This window comes from Berghia stephanieae, chromosome 9 (assembly GCF_034508935.2).
Source record: "Berghia stephanieae isolate SIO BIC M18660-M18661 chromosome 9, UCSD_Bste_1.3, whole genome shotgun sequence".
In the NCBI taxonomy this organism is placed as follows: domain Eukaryota; kingdom Metazoa; phylum Mollusca; class Gastropoda; order Nudibranchia; family Aeolidiidae; genus Berghia; species Berghia stephanieae.
The window spans coordinates 34,087,750-34,106,911 of record NC_088368.1 but is presented as its reverse complement, the minus strand read 5'-3'; the positions used below and the strand labels follow the sequence as shown (position 1 = coordinate 34,106,911).

The window sequence follows — 19,162 nt, the reverse complement described above, 5'->3', positions numbered from 1 at the left end:
GGATTCTTCAGTAAGTAGAGCACTCGCTTCATACACAAAGGGACCGTAATCAATCCTGGTACCCCTTTCCACCCAAAAGTGATTGGGAAGCTAGGCCTATTAGATCTGGTAGAAAGTATCTTAGATTAGCGTCTTATCCAAAGGGTAGCAAGCAACTGTTATTGTCCATTTCACACCACAGAAACTGGGATGAACTCCGGCTCTATGGATCTAATGGCTTGGAGGAACTACTTTCAAATTGAGGATTATTCATATTTTAAGATTATACGCCTTAACACGAAACAATACAGACATTGCGTGCTGAGTGAAACTGAAACTGGGATTGGACATTATTTATTTTAATGAGAGAAAGAGAACAAATGTGTTTTGACAACTTAGAGAGAGCCCACTTATCCTTAAAAGCTTCCATGTAAGGGTGGTCAGAACATTTTTCTTTTTTTTTTGATACCCTTACTGACGTATGTGATATGTCTTGTTCTGATTACGATTGGTTTGGCTCTTTACAATGATGTTTATGATCTCTCTCTCTCTCTCTCCTTCCATATCACCAATTCCTACACTACATCGTAATATTGGCTATTCTTCTTTTGAAAAACCGGTAATAGTATTTATGCATAGGTTGAAAAACAACAAACAAACAAAAAACAAAAAAATACAAAACAAAGACAAACAAACATGAACAACTACCACTTCTGATCCCTGGCAAGTTTCATATTAGTACCTGATGCTCTGGTCATGATACTTGTTGAGAATTGCCAGATTGGAATTCACTTGTAGTGGGATTGTTTGTAATTGAATCACACAAAGTTAAAAATCCACGGAAAGAAGCTGAAGACTTTAAAAAATAAAATAATATGAATGGCTTCAAGCTAAAACCTTCAATTTAGAAGGTACATTAGCAGCCGTGACATTCCATGTATTCATTAATATTCATAAAGTGCCATTAATATTTATGAATTGTTAACTCTCTCCTTACCAATGACTGAAAAATTGTCATATTTATTACAACATATTCAGCATTTGTCCTATTCTGACTTCTTTTGTACATCAAAATTCCAAATAGAAAAGCAAAATCACAGAAAAAAATACCATTCCATCCTGTTACTTGAGCTTGACTGTAAAACAATTATTTTAACGTTGTAAAACACTTCTTTTCAATGTATGAGTATGAGGTAATAATCTATAAAATGCATCAGTCCAAATAAAAAGATTATTTTAAAATTACAAAACAAAATATGAGAAAATATTTTGTTTTGCTTTTTCGTTGTATTGGATCATATGGTTTCCACAATCATTTCTTAACACTATTACAAGCTGATCATACAATCTTTCTTGAGTTCATCTCTTACATAATTTCAGGGGTGAAAATGGATGGTCTCAAAAAAGGAGGACATTTTTCAGTGCATAGATCGTGATCCATCCATGCACTATATAAATTTGAATTTCATAAAAATTTACTGAGATGTAGTCCAAAATGTGTCTCGCAGCAATTTCTGACACCACTTGGAGGAATTTCAAAAGTTGAAAGTTTAATTACAACATATGGTGGTTGTAGTAATAGTGGTGGTAGGGATGATAGTGTAGTGGTGCTTGTAGTAATTGTAGTGAGAGGGTAGTGGTGGGGGGATGATGACGTGGTGGTGGTTGTAGTTGTAGTGGTAGTGGTGGGCGGGATGATGATGTGGTGGTAGTTGTAGTAGTAGTGGTGATAAGAATGATGATGTGGTGGTTGTTGTAGCGGACGATTCTCAGCTCTGAATATTGCGATATGATAAGAAAACAGTGAAGATTTATCTTTTTTTTAAATTGACCACCATTCTTAATCTCTTACCTTGTTGGATTCTAAAACCCTCATTTTTGATCTTTTAAAAATAAGACAACATTAACTCTTTCAGCGCCATTGGCCGCACTGTGCAGTCAGAGCAGAGTCTGTTCTACAGGCCAATGGCTGCACAGTGTGGCTGGTCTAGAAAGGCTGAAACAATAATGTAATCCAATCCTATTTTCTTTCAATGGTATCATTTCTTTCATCAGAACATTCAATTGGCCCTAGGGGGGTATTTTAATTAAGATTTTGCACCAAATTCGAATGTCACTTTGTCTTAGCTTGTTATTCTCATGCTGCGTCAATCAGGTGTCAGCCATTTGGTGACTGAAGTGTGAATATAGCCTCAGCGCTGAAAGATTTAATCGTAGTGGAACCACTAGTGCAGAATGAATAACTTGTTATCTATGCAAAAAATCCAAACAGAAAAGCCACAACAACAGCTAACAGAATAGCGGCAGTCCCTGTAATTTTTCTGGACTTCTCTGACTCATCAATAGACAGCATGTCTGGCATTTTGATCTGTTGTTTTGACAGCTGGTCCTTGTTGTCAGCGTCTATTCCACACACCCAGTTTAAAGCTCGACGAGGATAGGATACAGGCTCTGAAGAAGGAATAATAAACCAAAAACCAATAAAATAATTTTAAAAACTGTTTGGCTGTTTAAAAAAATGTAAAGGCACATATCATTATTGATTTTATGAAATATCATTTTTAAAAAAACCAACCTGGTAATGAAAAATTTTACAAATTATCATCATACGTCCTAAAATCATAATTTATCCTAAAACTGCTATTTCTAGTTGTGTCACAAAATACATACAAAATATAAAACACAATATATAATTTATATATAATTTAAGTGACCGAATGTACATGAAATTAACAATGACGATGTAAAAAGGAAGCTAAAAAATGAGAGATTCTTTTCCTTTTGTCTTTTTTCGAGCCAAACGGGCAATGATGCTGGCATCTAAACCATTTTCTGAAACCTTGAATGGATAGTAATATTTGGCTCTATAGTCTATTGCAAAAGTACTCTCCGCCAGTCAGATATTGACCCAGACACCCAATCACTGCTGAGAGAAATTGGACTGAACCAAGTTTTGAAAAAAATCAGCCATCAAATGCTGTTTTAAATGAATATGATACTAAGCTGCTAGAAGCTGTGGAAAAAACCAAGATTCAAATCGCGAAGACCTTTCCACCTAACAACATTGGTAGACTTCAGTGTGGAGAAGAAATGGAGAGAATTGTGGAACAGGGAAACACCAAGAGGAGGAAACACCATAAAAGATCCCACTAAAAGAATGCCTGCATTCCACAACGCTAGAAAATACTGGGTTTCCTCAAATCGTCTCTTAACAGGACATGGCAGAACTGCATCAAATATGTGCAGATGGAAACTTGGGAACAGTGATGCCTTCTGGAAATGTCAGGAAGCTCCAGAGACCAGCGATCACATCATCCTCCACTGCCCAGTAACTAAACTTGAAGGTGGCTACGAAACAGTTCTTAGGGCGGAGGAGGACTTAAGAAGCTGGGTTGACGAAATGAATTTGGAGGTGTAGCCATACAAACTACTACTACTACTACTACTGGCTGTGGACTGTAAAAATTAATAAACAAATATAAATATGACAGCTTCAGGAAAACACAAAATTCGAAACACGGAATGTTATGGACTCAAAATCCTTCTTCAGCCTGGAGAAGGGTTTTGATCACGAAATGTTCCGTGTTTAGAATTTAAAAAAATTTTTTTTTAGCTGTTATATCTAATTTTGTTTATTTATTTTAAAATCAATATATTATTGAGAATATTCACCCCTCCAGGTGGTAAACAACTTTTTGTAATAAGGCTTTAAAGAGAAAAGGCAAAAAAAGAAGAAAAAAAAATCAACATTTTGGCATCTCCTAAATACCATTATTACATTTTATACTTCCCATTTTATTCAATAAGAGAAGAGGCACATCACAGCGAAATGAATCAAAAGAAAAAAAAACAACAACAAAAAACAAACAGTTTGCCGGAGAATCTAAGCCAGTGTCTGGGCTAAAACAAATCATTAGATTTCAGGAAAAATTCAGTTAGCCACCTTGAATGAAAGGGAAAACATGTATGGGGGAAAAAAGAGACTGCCAAAGTGAGCTTTATCAAGATCTTTCCCACAAGGAAATGGTAGCTCGAAGCAGGAATAAAAGTGATAAGTTTTGTCATTCAGAAAAGTGAGTGGAGCAGGCACTTATGTTGATAATAACAAGAAATGAAGTGAGTAGGAAAGTGCCGGAAGACAACAGAGAATAAAAACTTTGCAGTGGTGGATAGCTCATAAGGTAGAGTCACGATCTCCCCGGCCAGGCGGAATTGTTGTACCAGTACGGTTGCGGGTTCAAGCTCCCATCGCCGCCGCAAAGTTTTTATTCTCTGTTGTCTTCTGGCACTTTCCTACTCACTTCATTTCTACGTTTTGTCATGTAATTTACAGCTCATTCAATATTTGCCTCATTCATGCAAAGGACAAAAGTATATCCTTAGAAAAGACCTAGTAAACTACGTCCATAATGATTTTCAAATTTTAATAGCCAAAGTGTTCTATTCCCATATACGGGAATATTTTTTTCTTTGAAACAGAAAATAAATGAACTTCATGTACTTTGTAAGGTTACATAATCTGCTCATAATTCCAAAAACTCACTCAGTCTACAACCTAAACATAACTCGCCTTGAATAGGCCATCAAAATATGACGAAACCATTAAAAGCTGCTGCCTCACAAATGAAAAAGTAAAATATTATCATGAGATTTTATTAAAAATTAATGAAAGTGATTTTTAAAAATCACTAGAAATAAGGCTTATCATGCATGACCCACAGTTTTAATCATATTGAGCAAATCCAGAAAACTTAACATAAATCTACATCATTAAATTTGAATGAATATCATAATTTCATAACAGCTTAAAAGGCCTTATATAAAAACTCGATCATTTTTACTTTAAATTTCCAGCTTTGGAAGACAATTCAATTTTAGCTACAGATTAACCCAGACCTGATACCAAATTGTGGACATTTCCCTTGGCAAATCAAACATTTCTCTCTCTTATCTATCTTTTTAAAAAATTAAAAATTTTGGCTTTATTTAAAATAAAAACCTTACCTTCTACAACGACCGGCACATCATTGACAGAAAATCCATGATTCTTCTCAACTTCAACTTTATCTCCATTCCCGGCTGTCAATAATTTAATTGAAAAATTTAAAAAAAGATGAATTTGAGAACTTGACTGGCAAAATTTACTCAGTCTTTTAATACTTGACAGAAATGTTATAAAAAAAACCCCCCCAAAAAATAATTGGAAAACCCAAATCTTTGAGAGACAAAGTCTGTAAACAGTATCAGGTCAGTTTTATCTAATGACTCAAATTGGTCTCAATATAGATATATGGTATAGTAGCTCTCAAACCTGTTAACATTCCATCTACTACAAAATGAATAAATAACCCCACAGCTAATGATATAAAATTTTAAGTTACCGAAAAAGAAATTAAATGAAAGCATCTTAGAATTATCTGGGCAATATTGTCCAATAATCACTTTAAAATTAAACATACCATTTTACCCTTTGTTAATATTTTCCTCCTCTCATTCTCCATTCCATTCCCCTTCTAATACTAAAATTATGAACAATAAATTCCTTTTCACAGAGATGCCACATCAAATTTCCAAAACTTTTTTCACAACCAATAAACAATTTAAATTGAAAGGTAGTGAAAATAAATGAGATTTCAACCATGTCCATCTATATTCTTCAGTGGAAACGACATCCATTCGGCCACTGATGCACACAATTACAAAAAACAACACGTTATACTATGCTTGCTACTATAATTTGATACACACATGCTGACACTCCTTTGTTACCACCTTCTTCATTTGTGACGACATTGCCTCTCTATTTGCCCAATGAGTGGGACTTGTATCTCATTTTGGTCCGTCTGTATGGAACACCATTCCACATAGCATCCGAGAATCTAAATCATTGTCTGTTTTCAAGAAATCCTTGAAAACATTTCTTTATTGATGTCAAGTGCTTTCTATATTGTTTTGTGTTGATGTAATTTAAAACGCTAAGAGCCTCATTGTTGAGGATACTGTGCACTCTATAAGAGTTTATTATTATTATCATTATAGATGGAGGTGTTCAATACACCTCAACAGAAGAACATACGAGCATACTGATTAGGAATTTCTTGCTATCTGGAATTATGGACATTTCCGAAAAGTGATATCTCTACTTGAATTTCAAAAAGCTTTTCATCTTTAAATATACAGTCCACTCCGGATAATCGCAACACCTTGGGATCAGCAAAAATGTTGCGATTAACCAAACTTGAGTTTCCTGTCCACTATTGCAACATTTTTTTCTGAGTTTACACAGGCTTGGGACTGTGCATGGCCTCATTAACAATGTGTTGTTTTTTGTTTTGTTTTCTTTTTCTTTTTTGTTTAGCGTATGTGTATGTATGCTGTTTTTTTCTTCTTTTTCTTTCTTATTTTTATGGTTGTAAATTCCATCATTTTCCTTTGTTTTTGAATTCACTCATTTCCCTAAGAAGGCATCTGTTTCCTCACTGAGGCCAGATATCTATAAACGTGTTGCCCATTAGTTTCCAAAACTGGAAGCAAATAGGTTAAAGAGACTTCTTGAATGAGGGTAATAGAGATTTATCATGAGGTCAAATATGACCTCTTAAACCCATACTGCAAAGTCCGTCCTCTTTTTGTCTCTAATAGAGTGGTGACACACAACCGTAGCAATTAACCTTGCCTACTCTCGATTCTTCAACCTGTCATGATTTCACCCATAATGAAATTAAACATGACATTTTGTTTGATTGATTTATTTAATAACCATTTTTCTAGATCTAAAATTTGTTGTGATTAACCGAAGTTTGTTGCAATTAACCAGTGACTTTTATATAGAATTAATTCTGTTTCGTAAGAAATGTTGCGATTAACAGAGTGGACTGTACTACTTTTAACAATGAATTTCTATGTTTTAACCATAAATGTAATTCTAGATTCTACCACTATGAGACATGGGTAATTTAATGCCTTTCAAATGCAACATCTATTCACCCAACAGGACATACCGAATACAATTTCCATTTCATAGAGTCAAGTCATCCGTTAGGCATCCTTATAAAACTATAAATCTTACAATAACAGTTACTTTTTATGAAGTCCAAGACTCAATCACACAAGAGTCAAGTATGTTACCTAAGGACACAATTTTAAGCCCAGAGCTTTATGATCAATAATCCCCATCAAGTCACTAACCGAGCTCAACATTGATTGATAGTACAGCTATGTCCTCTTGTGCTATGACACTCGCCTTCCAATCGGATGGTCCTGGGTCAAGTACCACTCTGAGAAGCGCATGGTTAAGTCCTTAAAAGCTCTTTACTCACATTCTCTCACCATTACTCGGGTGTAAAATGAGTACCTGGCCGTTAACAACGTTGTCTCTGTCACAAAAACCATAATACCACCTAACAGGCATCATGCCTCGTCCTAAATGTTAAGTGTTATTGTTGGCCCCATGTAAAGTGCTTTGAGCCTGTTTTGGTGCACTATATAAAAGCCTAAATTTAATGTTTCTTTTGTTTTAATTAATTTGTTACAAGATGAGATAACAAACAATCTTGCAAATACTGAAGGAGAAAGCATAAAATGAGACAATTTGATATCCCATACCTTCAAGATCTTTCATTTCAATTTGATCCACTTTGTCAATATCCAGGCGAGCTTTTGTGCTGTGCCGTGTATTCCACGTCAATCTTTCCAACTTTAAAAAAGAGGGAAAACAAAACACATTCAAAATTCATCACTACGAAAGGAAGTGAAATGAGTACAATTGTGACCCATCACCGCTAACTGGTAAAGTGGAATCCGCATAAAGTCAACATTCTTAAAGTATCATCATCCATCCAAGCTTGTACTCTTGAGCACGTTGCCGGTCAGCTGTCTCCACGAATCACGATCCTCTGTGGTGCGCATGAAGTCTGTGTTGCTTTAAAAATCACTTTTTGCCATTCTTAGGTTATTTAAATATATTCTCTGTCTTCCTCTATCCATCTTTCCTTCGATCATCCCAGATGTTACCAACTTTTCTGTTCCATCTCTTCTCCACACATGTCCCAGAAATCGTAACTGCCTCTTTCTGATGGTATCTATAAATATTCTTCCTTTTCTCACTTTCTTCAAAACTTCCTCGTTGGTATTACTTGTCTGTTCATGATAACCTCAACATTCTTCTATACATCCACATCTCAAACGCCTCTAACCTCCTAGCACATTCTTTGTCAAGCGTCCACATTTCACAACCTTATAACATATGTTTCCACTAACTTTATTCTGGTCTTCAACTTTGGGTTGTTGTTTGACACAAGTGGTCGCATTTTATGAATCACATGTTATGCTATTGCTATTCTTTGTTTTATATCCTCTATGTCATGTGCGTCATGGGTAATGATAATGCCTAAATATTAAAGTATACTTATTAATGTCAACACCTCTCATTGGTCCCTGATTTTCTGTTCTTTATCTAAGTATGTTCTGTTGACAATGGATTAAGTCAACCTTCCTTAAAGTCAACACTTCTCATTGGTCCCTGATTTTCTGTTCTTTATCTAAGTATGTTCTGTTGACAATGGATAAAGTCAACCTTCCTTAAAGTCAACACTTCTCATTGGTCCCTGATTTTCTGTTCTTTATCTAAGTATGTTCTGTTGACAATGGATTAAGTCAACCTTCCTTAAAGTCAACACTTCTCATTGGTCCCTGATTTTCTGTTCTTTATCTAAGTATGTTCTGTTAACAATGGATAAAGTCAACCTTCCTTAAAGTCAACCAATCTTTTTCATCCGTCAGTGTTGGCTATATCAGGATTCCACTGTACTATTTTGGGGTGTGAATTGGATTCTCAGAAAAATGAAATTTGAAATTTTTAGTATCTTAAAAATTTATATTCTTTCTTATTGATAAAATAAAATATCTTGCCATATAAAAGATATATTTTTCTAATCAACCTTTCAGAAGATACAATAGATAAGATTATTTACTATTATCATCATTATTTTTATCAACATCATCATCATTATTATTATTATTATTATTATTATTATTATTATCATTATTATTATTATTATAATCGTTATTATTATTAGTATTAGTATTATTATTATTTTATCATTAACTATCATTCAAATTTTAAAAACTTACACATCTTGGATCTATAGGCTTGGTGAGCAGACTGACTACAATGGCGACGACACTGGTAAAGACAAATAGGAACACGGAAAAGTAGAGATAGTGGAAATTCTTCACCATACTGGGCGTTGGATCGGGCTCATCACTGCCACAGTCCGGGACGGTGTATGCATATTGTAGAATAAAGCGCACCAGGCCTGTAATCAAACCTACTATCAATGCACTGAATGCTCCCTGTGGATGCAAAAGTTTGAGATTAAAATAAATTTGAAATGAAGTTAATTTTGGATACAATGTATAACTATAGTACTAGAATCCTACCATAGGAGCAGATAAGTTTCATGTCAGAATAAAGTCACTGCGATTTCACTTATTAAATTTACATTATGACAACAAAACATACATTGTTACCTTTTTTTTCTTCTTTTGACTCATTGTTTTCCAATTTGAATCTTAAGAACTAAATCATAAAATCTGGCACATTGAAGACAAACGAGTAATTGCCAGATGTATGCAGACTTGCCAAAAAAAAAAAAATTCATAAAATAGTAACTGGAGCCCCCCAAAAATAGTAATTTGGGACAAAAAATAGTAATCAGTCCAAAAATAAAGAGAAAGTTGCCTTTCCATGTTTCGAGTTGAATATGCATCCAAAGCAAACCCCCCAGTGGGAGGATACAGTTGTGATTTATAAATATAAATAATTGTCCATCTAAAACAATTATGTCACACAAACACAAAACACCATTTCGCTTTTTTTTAAAATTTGTTTTGTTTTAACGAAATTTCGTAATTGCACAGGTAAAGTCGTAATCACGTAGGGGCGGTCTCAAATATCGAAATATGATAAAATCGTAATGCTTGGCAAGTGTGTATACGTGACCAAATCTCCCTAGTTCTATGGAAAGTAAACAATTGTCCACTTTTTAATCTTTGACATCAAAGGGCTACCCTACCCCAATCATCTGTCCCAGACATAAAACTCATTTCAATTTACCTTTTCATTGAGCCTTGGCCAAAAGATTCCCATCAAGAAAATAGCACAGAGAGGGGGCTGCAGGAAAGAGGATACTTCTTGAATGTAGACAAACAGTTGACTGCCTTGACTAGCTTTGATAACTGGAATCCAGATGATACTGATCACGACCAACACCACCACAAACAGTCTAAAATTTTGAAAACGAAAAAAAGAAAAAAGTAAATTGATGTTGTGGAAAGCACTTTGCGAGACTAGCATTCTAACGTAAATGTGTTTCAAAGATATGTAAGTCCATTTTGCTGGTTGCATATGCAGCTGAAATGAATAAATAAATAAGGGATTTTTTATAATGCATGAAAATTATAAACATACCTGTATGGAAAAATCGTAAATCAAAGCAATAAAAAGAAAAATAACAAATTTTTTTTTTTTAAATAGATAAAATAAAATTCAGATTCCATCAGGTTTTGTTTTTGACTTCAATTGATTCTAACCTGCCAACTATCATAATTTCCAGCTCGGAGGCCTTCTTCCTGAAATGTGTCCATATATCAATGGCAAAGATGGTACTGCTACTGTTGAATATGGAGGTGAGAGACGACATGAGGGCTGCCAACATCACAGCCAGCATCAAACCTCTGGGTGACAACAAGATAAGTTAAAAAAAAAAAAAGAATTAAATATCCTCTACAATAATTAATATATTTGTTGATTTCTCTGGCACTGTTTCCTTCACACCTTTTCAGATTTTAATGTTATGCCAGTGCATGTTCCCCATGTTCGTGTTACTTTTGATATCATATCGAGGTAAACCCTATGCTGAAAACGAAAGACTTTGTCATGTAATTATCTTTTGATCAAATGGCTTTTATTGTGAAGGTAAACCCTATGCTGAATAGCAAAAGAAAGACTTTGTCATGTAATTATCTTTTGATGGCTTTTATTGTTAAGAATGAATGTAGAATGTAGTTTCTAATAATAATAAAAAAAATATTTAAAAAATCCAAAAATTTAGTATTTCCAGTCATTTTGATTTTAAAATAAATTTACAACTTCCGGTTCAGATCAATAGGGTTCAACCATCGTGACGTCACTTCCCTCGTAATAACGCATAGTAACTTAGTAACTGATTCTAAACTATCGGAACAATGGTAGTCGCCCTTATGAAATACTTCTCCGACGAGCATAAAAGTGTATCCAGAGGAGAAAAATATTATAAACTGATCATGTTTTGACTTTTATACATTCTGATCACATGACATGTGAAAAATTTCTAGCCAGTATGAAGAATAAAAAGTACCGATTTTCTTTGTTTAGAACTAAGCTGCTCATTGCTGGGCATACGTGACATCAGACTATTGAATCCTATTGTATGCAATAGTGTTGTTGTTTAGATATATTTCCATGACAACCACCAATCAAATTTAAAAACCAAATGTTGATTTGGGACAGGACCAAACGTCCAGTCATTTTTTAGCAATATTACGGAATCCTACTATCACTATTAGAGATTTTTTGGCTTCACTGCCGATCTTCCCCTTAAAGTCTGCATCTCTTGGGACTTCAGTCTTCCGTCGTCTTTTGTGTTGACAATCAGTCGAATTGAAAAGAGAATGAGGAATACTCTTTAGAGTATGCTATTATTCTACACTTTGTTACTTTTTAACGCGCAACTGTGATTTAAATTAAATACTATTTTTTAAATACACACACATAATTTCAGACTAGAGGCCAGAGGTATGGCTTATCTCAATTGATCAAATTAATATATAAAGTGTCGCTATTGGTTCTTGGTTGTATATTTTTTACATTTTTATGCATTTGCATATATATATATATATATATATATGTATACATTGTCGCCATAGATTCTCAACTTTGTGTTTATACATTTTTATGCATGTCACGTTTGTAAACGAATTTCCATTTTTTTTTTGGATGAGTAAAGTATATATTATTATTATTATTATTATTATTATTATTATTATTATTATTATTATTATTATTATTATTATTATACAGTACCTGGCTCCATCGGGTAACAGGTTGATGACTAGGGTTGGATAGGCAATGTTGGAGCATCCAGTCTTGCTGCCACACACGTCACTACAAATGTCTGGATCTGAGCAGCCAACAGTTTCTATACGCAAATGAGAAGAACAAAAAAAAATAAAAAAATAGAGCTTTATATAGCGCAATATCCACTAAATGTGCTCAAAGCACTTTACAAGGGGTCCCTGGTCAACAGCAACATTTAACACGTAGGACGGGACATGCGCCTGTTCGGCGATATTACAATTTTTTGAACAAAGACACCACTGTTAACGGCCAGGTACTCATTTTACACCTGAGTACGGTGAGAGAATGTGAGTAAAGAGCCTTTTTCCAAGGACTTAACTATGCGCAGAGCACGAGGCTTTATATAGCGCAATATCCACTAAATGTGCTCAAAGCGCTTTACAAGGGGTCCCTGGTCAACAGCAACATTTAACCCGTAGGACGGGACATGCGCCTGTTAGGTGATATTACAATTTTTTTAACAAAGACACCACTGTTAATGGCCAGGTACTCATTTTACACCTGAGTAAGGTGAGAGAATGTGAGTAAAGAGCCTTTTCCAAGGAGTCAACTATGCGCAGAGCGCGAGGCTCAAACCCAGGACCTTCCGATCTGAAAGTGAGTGTCATATCATTAGACCACATAGCCGCACAAAATAAAAAAAGTATAATAATGCAAACCAAAGCCTGGGTATAAAAATCAATTCCTGATTAAAGAGTTATTTAGTTGAGACGGTAACAGTATATTTTAAATAAATAAAAAAACAAATAAACAAACTCACTTTAGTTCATTGCGATGGGCCAACTACCCCTCCAATTTTTTAAAAAGCAAGTTACTGAAACCTAAAACAGCAATAAAACCATAAATTCAGTTCTTGGGAGACCAGGAATGATGAAGCGCTATGGCCAAACCCACCAGGGAGCTGCAGATTTGAGCATCTCAAATCTTACCTGGAGTGAGGCAAAAGTCTGTGCCAAGGACAGAAAAAGATGGAAGAGAGCTGTTGAGGCCCAATGCTCCGCTAGGAGTCAAGAGGCATAAGTCAAGTCACTTTATTCATCCTCAAGGGGAAATTTATCTTAAGACAACCGAAATATCAGCTACAGCTCGGTGCTGCATAGTGAGCATTTATCTTTATTTTTCCAACAATTGCCTGCGACCTTTTGGATACAAAGTATTTTCCACCAGATTTTACGAGCCCAGCTACCCAGTTATTGTTGATTGTACACATAGAGATCATAAAAATATCTATTCTACCTAGATTAGTTTGAAAACAGGTCCAGTTTGATTGTGAGTCAGGTGCCCTACCAGGACTCAACTATTGTTACAATTGGATTCAATAGTCTGATGTCACGTCGCCCAGCAATGGCAGCCATCATGGTTCTAAACAAAGAAAATCTGTACTTTTTATTCTTCATGCTGGCTAGAACTTTTCATATGTCTTGTGATCAGAATGTGTAAAAGTCAAAACATGATCAGATTTATAATGTTTTTCTCCTCTGGATGCACTTTTATGCTTGACGGGGAAATATTTCATAAGGGCATCTGCCATTGTTCCCATAGCTTAGAGCCAGTTACTAAGTTACCATGCGCCATTACGAGGGAAGTGACGTTACGACTGTTGAAGCGTATTACCTGTAAAGAGGATACGCGAGATCATTCCAGGGAAAACTATGAAAAACAGAGGTAGAATCTTGAGGTATCCACACAAAATAGTCCCTGCTTTGGCATGGCCATATGTTTTCCCAGCCAAAGCTCTCTGTACAATGACCTGTGTTGAATGAAAAGAAAAAGAAATGAAAATAATAACTAATAACATGCGTATTGATCCGGTCTAAACGATTTTCTCTACTTATTTAGACGCTCAAATGGGGACCAGCAGAGATAAACAGAGTAGATAGGCCCTCTTGTCTTACCCAATAAATAATTTGGCCCCCATGATTTACCCAATGAATATAGTACAGACCTCTGTAATACCCAATGAATAATTGAGCCCCCCTGATTTACCCAATGAATAATTGAGCCCCCCTGATATACCCAATGAATAATTGAGCCCCCCCCCCCCCTGATTTACCCAATGAATAATTGAGCCCCCCTGATTTACCCAATGAATAATTGAGCCCCCTTGATATACCCAATGAATATAATACCTGGCTTCTGTCTTACTCAATGAATACAGTATCTGGCCCCTAAGTCTTACCCAATGAATAAAGTACCTGACCCCTCTGTCTTACCCAATGACAAGAGTGCCTGACCCCTCTGTCTTACCCAATGAATAGAGTACCCGACCTAAGTCTTACCCAATGAATAGAGTACCTGACCCCTCCCCCTCTGTCTTACCCCAAAAAAAGGTACTGGACCCCTCTGTCTTACCCAATGAATAGAGTACCCGACCTAAGTCTTACCCAATGAATAGAGTACCTGACCCCCCTCGTCTAAAAGAAAGTACCGACCCTCTGTCTTACCCAATGAATAGAGACACCTGTTACATGAATAAGTACATACCTCCCTGCTTACCAAGAAAAGGTACCGACCCTCTGTCTTACCCAATGAATAGAGTACATGACCCCTGTCTTACCCAATGAATAAAGCACATGACCCCTCCCCCTCTGTCTTACCCAAAGAAAAAGGTACCGGACCCCTCTGTCTTACCCAATGAATAGAGTACATGACCCCTGTCTTACCCAATGAATAAAGTACATGACCCCTCCCCCTCTGTCTTACCCAAAGAAAAAGGTACCAGACCCCTCTGTCTTACCCAATGAATAGAGTACATGACCCCTAAGTCTTACCCAATGAATAAAGTACATGACCCCTGAGTCTTACCCAATGAATAGAGTACCTGGCTTGTTAGAAGACACAGCAAGTGACCTCCTGCCCACCATGGGAGGTCAAAAGACCATACCCAGTACATTTGTGCGTGACATTTTAAAATATTGACAGCATGAAACGGCTTTGCATCTGGTCAGATGCCACAAACACCAAATAGAGTTTGATGTGATTTTGATTTATCCCATTTGAACAATTTACATAGGCTGTAATAATCATAAAGTTCATAAGATTGACAGCACGGCAAAGGTTTCTACCTGATCAGAACACCAATACCAAATAGAGTTGATGACCAGACCAGTGATTGCAGGCCAGGGGATGTCACCATCTACAGCGTCACGGAACATGTGCATGTAGTCACCTCTGGGCAGACCACAAGTGTTATTTCCTGAAATGAAATTTTAAAACAATGAGAATTTATACTCTCACAGACATTTGCTTCATATTAAAATTTTTATCAATTTCAATCTGTGCCTACAAGTCCCAATAGCAGATAAATAAGATAAATCATCAAATAGCAAGACATGGTTGATATCATTCAAGCTGGAGAATTTGAGATGCATTTCAAAGACAAAGGGGTTAGGTACTCTGTTTATCGCTGCTGGTCCCCATTTGAGCATCTAATGAGAAACTATGAGAATTGATTTTTGTAAAAGTTTTAGAACTAAATCCCTATTACATTTCCTGACATGAAATTTCAAAACATTTAAACTATGAGAATTGATTTTTGTAAAAGTTTGAGAACTAAATCCCTATTACATTTCCTGAAATGGAATTTTAAAACATCTAAACCATGAGAATTTATTTTTGTAAAAGTTTTAGAACTAAATCCTTATTTGTATTACATTTTCTAAATCATAATTACTCAATATGGTCCATCTCATATCTTGAAAAGGTATTTTTATCTAATTTAAGCACATAAAACGCTGGCTATGCCTTCATCTCAATACATATCACAAGCAGATAATCCTTTCAATTTATACTCTCACAGACATTTGTTTCATATCAAAAGTTTTATCAATTTCAATCTGTCCTACAAGTTCCAATAGCAGATCAATAAGATTAATCATCAAATAGCAAGACATGATTGATATCATTAAAGCTGGAGAATTTGAGATGCATTTCAAATTTTTGTTTAAAATGACATGTAGACCTTTTTTCATCACAGGGATAAGAAAATTCCAAATATCATAAAAAATAAAGGAAAAACGTGAGAAAAAAGGACCAACCATAACGTGTCGAGTTTGATATGGCATTCGGATATTTTTCCACCATTTCACTGAAGCCACCAACTTTGTAAAAACCTAAGGAATTATAGACAACAACAACAAAAATTAAATGTTACAACAAAACAGTTTGAACAAAATATCTTTATAAATTTTGTACACTGAAATTTAAAACTTACAAGCAGACGCCAATGATGTTAATGTTTCTCAGTTTATCTAATTGTGAGGCGTTTAGGGTAAACAATTCAAAATGTTGCAATATATGAAAATTGAGTTACTGTGAAAGTGAATTACCTACATTTTCAGGGAAAAAAATGTTAAACATTGCCTGATATGGTCATTTAAAAAGGAAAGTCTGTAGAAAAGTGGTTTTAAGAAAAGTGGGTTCAAACTTTACTAAACTAAATGTAATAACATTTATCTGCCTTTGAAAAAATATTAAAGCAAAATGTTTAAAGTGAAAATTTTACTTTAAAGTGTTGCGAAAGAATGCAGAAATGAACAAATTGTCCTATTATTGGACAATCCCAATTTTCATCGAAAAAGTCCAAGAACACCTTTTATTAGTCATATTATCTCCAAAGTATTTTTATAGCGACATGTAGACCATTTCCCTCACAAATTGTTCAAAATAATAAAGCTCAAGCCTTGCTTTGAAATCTCGTTGTTCATTTATTCAAGTCCTACTCATAAAATATGTCAAGTTTCTGTTTTGTCAAGTTTTTGTTTGAAAACTAGATATTTATCTCAAAAGACTGTAATTACACTTTTTGCAGAAAGTGCAGGAGCATCAAATAATTTATATTTTTTCATCATTCAATACTTTCTTTAAAAAAAAACAACAAACCTAACTCAACAATACTTTCCAAGATCAGCCAGAAAATGTTTAAAAGCCAGTCTTCCGGCTTTGTGCAGCTATGAGGTCTAGTGATATGACACTCGCTTTCAGATCAGAACGTCCTGGGTTCAGGTCTCACTCGGCGCATGGTTAAAGTCCTTGGAGAAGGCTCTTTACTCACATTCTCTCACCGTACTCGGGTGTAAAATGAGTACCTCGCCGTTAACAGCGTTGTCTCTGTCCGAAAAAATTGTAATATCGCCTACCAGGCGTCATGTCCCGTCCATAAACTTAATGTTAAATGTTGCTGTTTGGCCAGGGACCCCTTGTAAAGCACTTTGAGCATGTTTAGTGGATATTGCACTATATAAAAGCTCTTTTTTTTTTTTTTTTTTTCATTTTCTTTTTCTTTAGCCGGAAAAAGGGCAATCTTGAACTTGTATACTTCCATCTGACTCTTGTACTCTATTGATAGGGCTGGAAAGCTCCCAATAAAGGTAAAGGAATGAGTAAATTCATTTACAAATAAAGCCCGACTTACTGATAATCATGAGGACAGTAGCACCAATAAACATGATGATTGTCTGGAAAAAGTCAGTCCACACAACTGCAGTAAGTCCACCTGAGGAAAATAATTTTTAAAAAAAGATATAACATACTGGGTGGGTGTCCTGATGCGATCGATGGCATTTGAAAAACAATAAAGGAAACAAAGACAGGTTAAACTTAAAGTAAATTTCTTATTAAGTAAATTACATGTAGAAACAATTTGGTACCGATAAAAATTATATGATCCTATACATGAATAGACTTTCTGCATTTTGTTATTTCACAATTTATAAAGGGTACTCCGTATGGCCTTCATCACGAACAATACATTTCTGTGTTCTGATGAGGAAATGCATTCACACATTGGTATTCTTTTTAAAATTAAGATCTCTCTTTCTCTCACTCTCAACTACTACTCCCTCTCTCTCTCTCTCTCCAAGGATTCCAAAACAGAAAATAAGAGGAATTATAAAACTCTCTCTCCTCTATCTCTATCTATCTATCAAGCACCAAGAATCCAAGATAGGGTATTCTTTTTATAATTAAGATCTCTCTTTGTCTCTCTCTCTACTACTACTACTACTACTCCTCTCTCTCTCTCTCTCTTGACAAGGATCTAAAACAGAAAATAAGAGGAATTATAAAACTCTCCCCTCTCTTTCTCTATCTATCAGGCAGCAAGAATCCAAAAGGAGAAAAGAGAAGCGGAAATATAAAAGAAAGTGGCTAACGGAGTTAGATAGAAATAACCAACCTGTAATGGTAAAAATGGCAGCTATGGCCAATAACAGACAGATAGCGCCATACATGTCCCAGTTCAAAGCCTGCTCTATGAAGATGACACCCGAAAAAAGATCCGCCTAAAATGAAACATTAGGAAAACCTCAAGAAATAAACATTAGTCAAGAAGGCAATGTAATGAATTATCTGTCGAGGGAGCATCCAATAATGACGATATTGAAAATATGGAAGGGAGGTTAAAGGATATTAAGGACAGAACAAAAGGTTTAATAATGTAATCATGTTCGGCCAACTGTTACGGCACCTATTGACTGGCTGAGAGAGAGAGAGAGAGAGAGAGAGAGAGAGAGAGAGAGTGAGAGAGAGAGAGAGAGAGAGAGAGAGAGAGAGAGAGAGAGAGAGAGTATAGTCTGGGTGTCACTCTCAGATAATTTAACTCCCTGTTTTTAATCTGCCACTTCTCTATTCCTTATATTGATATAAGTACCTGCTCAACCTTTTCGGAATCTATATTCAACATTTTAAAGTTATCAGCATCTTAAAACAGGAAGGCAGTCTACATACACATGACATGTTTAAGGTTATCGATTTTCAACGGTGTTTGGACTGGCAGCAAGGGAAGCAAAAGCGAGGAATATTTAACATGGTTACAAAGTGCGAAAGGAAAAGGAGATGTTGTAAATCTATATTGTCATGAACTGCTCGAACGAGGAAGAAGAAGATGATATAGGGAGAATAAGAACTCTGATTCTCCAACAAACAGGAATTCAATCAACAAAGTCTATTGGTAGAGCTTGTCTCTCATCTCAAACCCCCTTTATTGTTTTAACGTAAAGTTGTGTC

At 35.4% G+C, this 19,162-nt stretch overlaps 1 protein-coding gene across 5 annotated transcripts in view; it reads right to left on the bottom strand.

The window, feature by feature from the left end:
- Positions 1 to 427: 427 nt before the first annotated feature.
- Positions 428 to 19,162, bottom strand: part of LOC144980099 (sodium/glucose cotransporter 1-like) — a 42,621-nt gene continuing 23,886 nt past the window's right edge. For 3 of the 5 annotated variants that reach the window (XM_078927620.1, XM_078927618.1, XM_078927619.1), the window contains exons 7-18: positions 18,333 to 18,438; positions 17,571 to 17,651; positions 16,195 to 16,269; positions 15,223 to 15,353; positions 13,772 to 13,907; positions 12,104 to 12,218; positions 10,573 to 10,716; positions 10,097 to 10,265; positions 9,112 to 9,333; positions 7,585 to 7,675; positions 4,984 to 5,058; positions 2,086 to 2,430 (exon numbers count right to left, since the gene is read on the bottom strand). In XM_078927620.1, the coding sequence (XP_078783746.1) occupies positions 2,231 to 2,430; positions 4,984 to 5,058; positions 7,585 to 7,675; positions 9,112 to 9,333; positions 10,097 to 10,265; positions 10,573 to 10,716; positions 12,104 to 12,218; positions 13,772 to 13,907; positions 15,223 to 15,353; positions 16,195 to 16,269; positions 17,571 to 17,651; positions 18,333 to 18,438 (1,545 nt within the window). In that variant the 3' untranslated portion in view covers positions 2,086 to 2,230. Of the gene's footprint in view, positions 2,431 to 4,983; positions 5,059 to 7,584; positions 7,676 to 9,111; positions 9,334 to 10,096; positions 10,266 to 10,572; positions 10,717 to 12,103; positions 12,219 to 13,771; positions 13,908 to 15,222; positions 15,354 to 16,194; positions 16,270 to 17,570; positions 17,652 to 18,332; positions 18,439 to 19,162 lie in introns of all 5 variants that reach the window. The other 2 variants (XM_078927616.1, XM_078927617.1) reach the window with 1 other exon arrangement.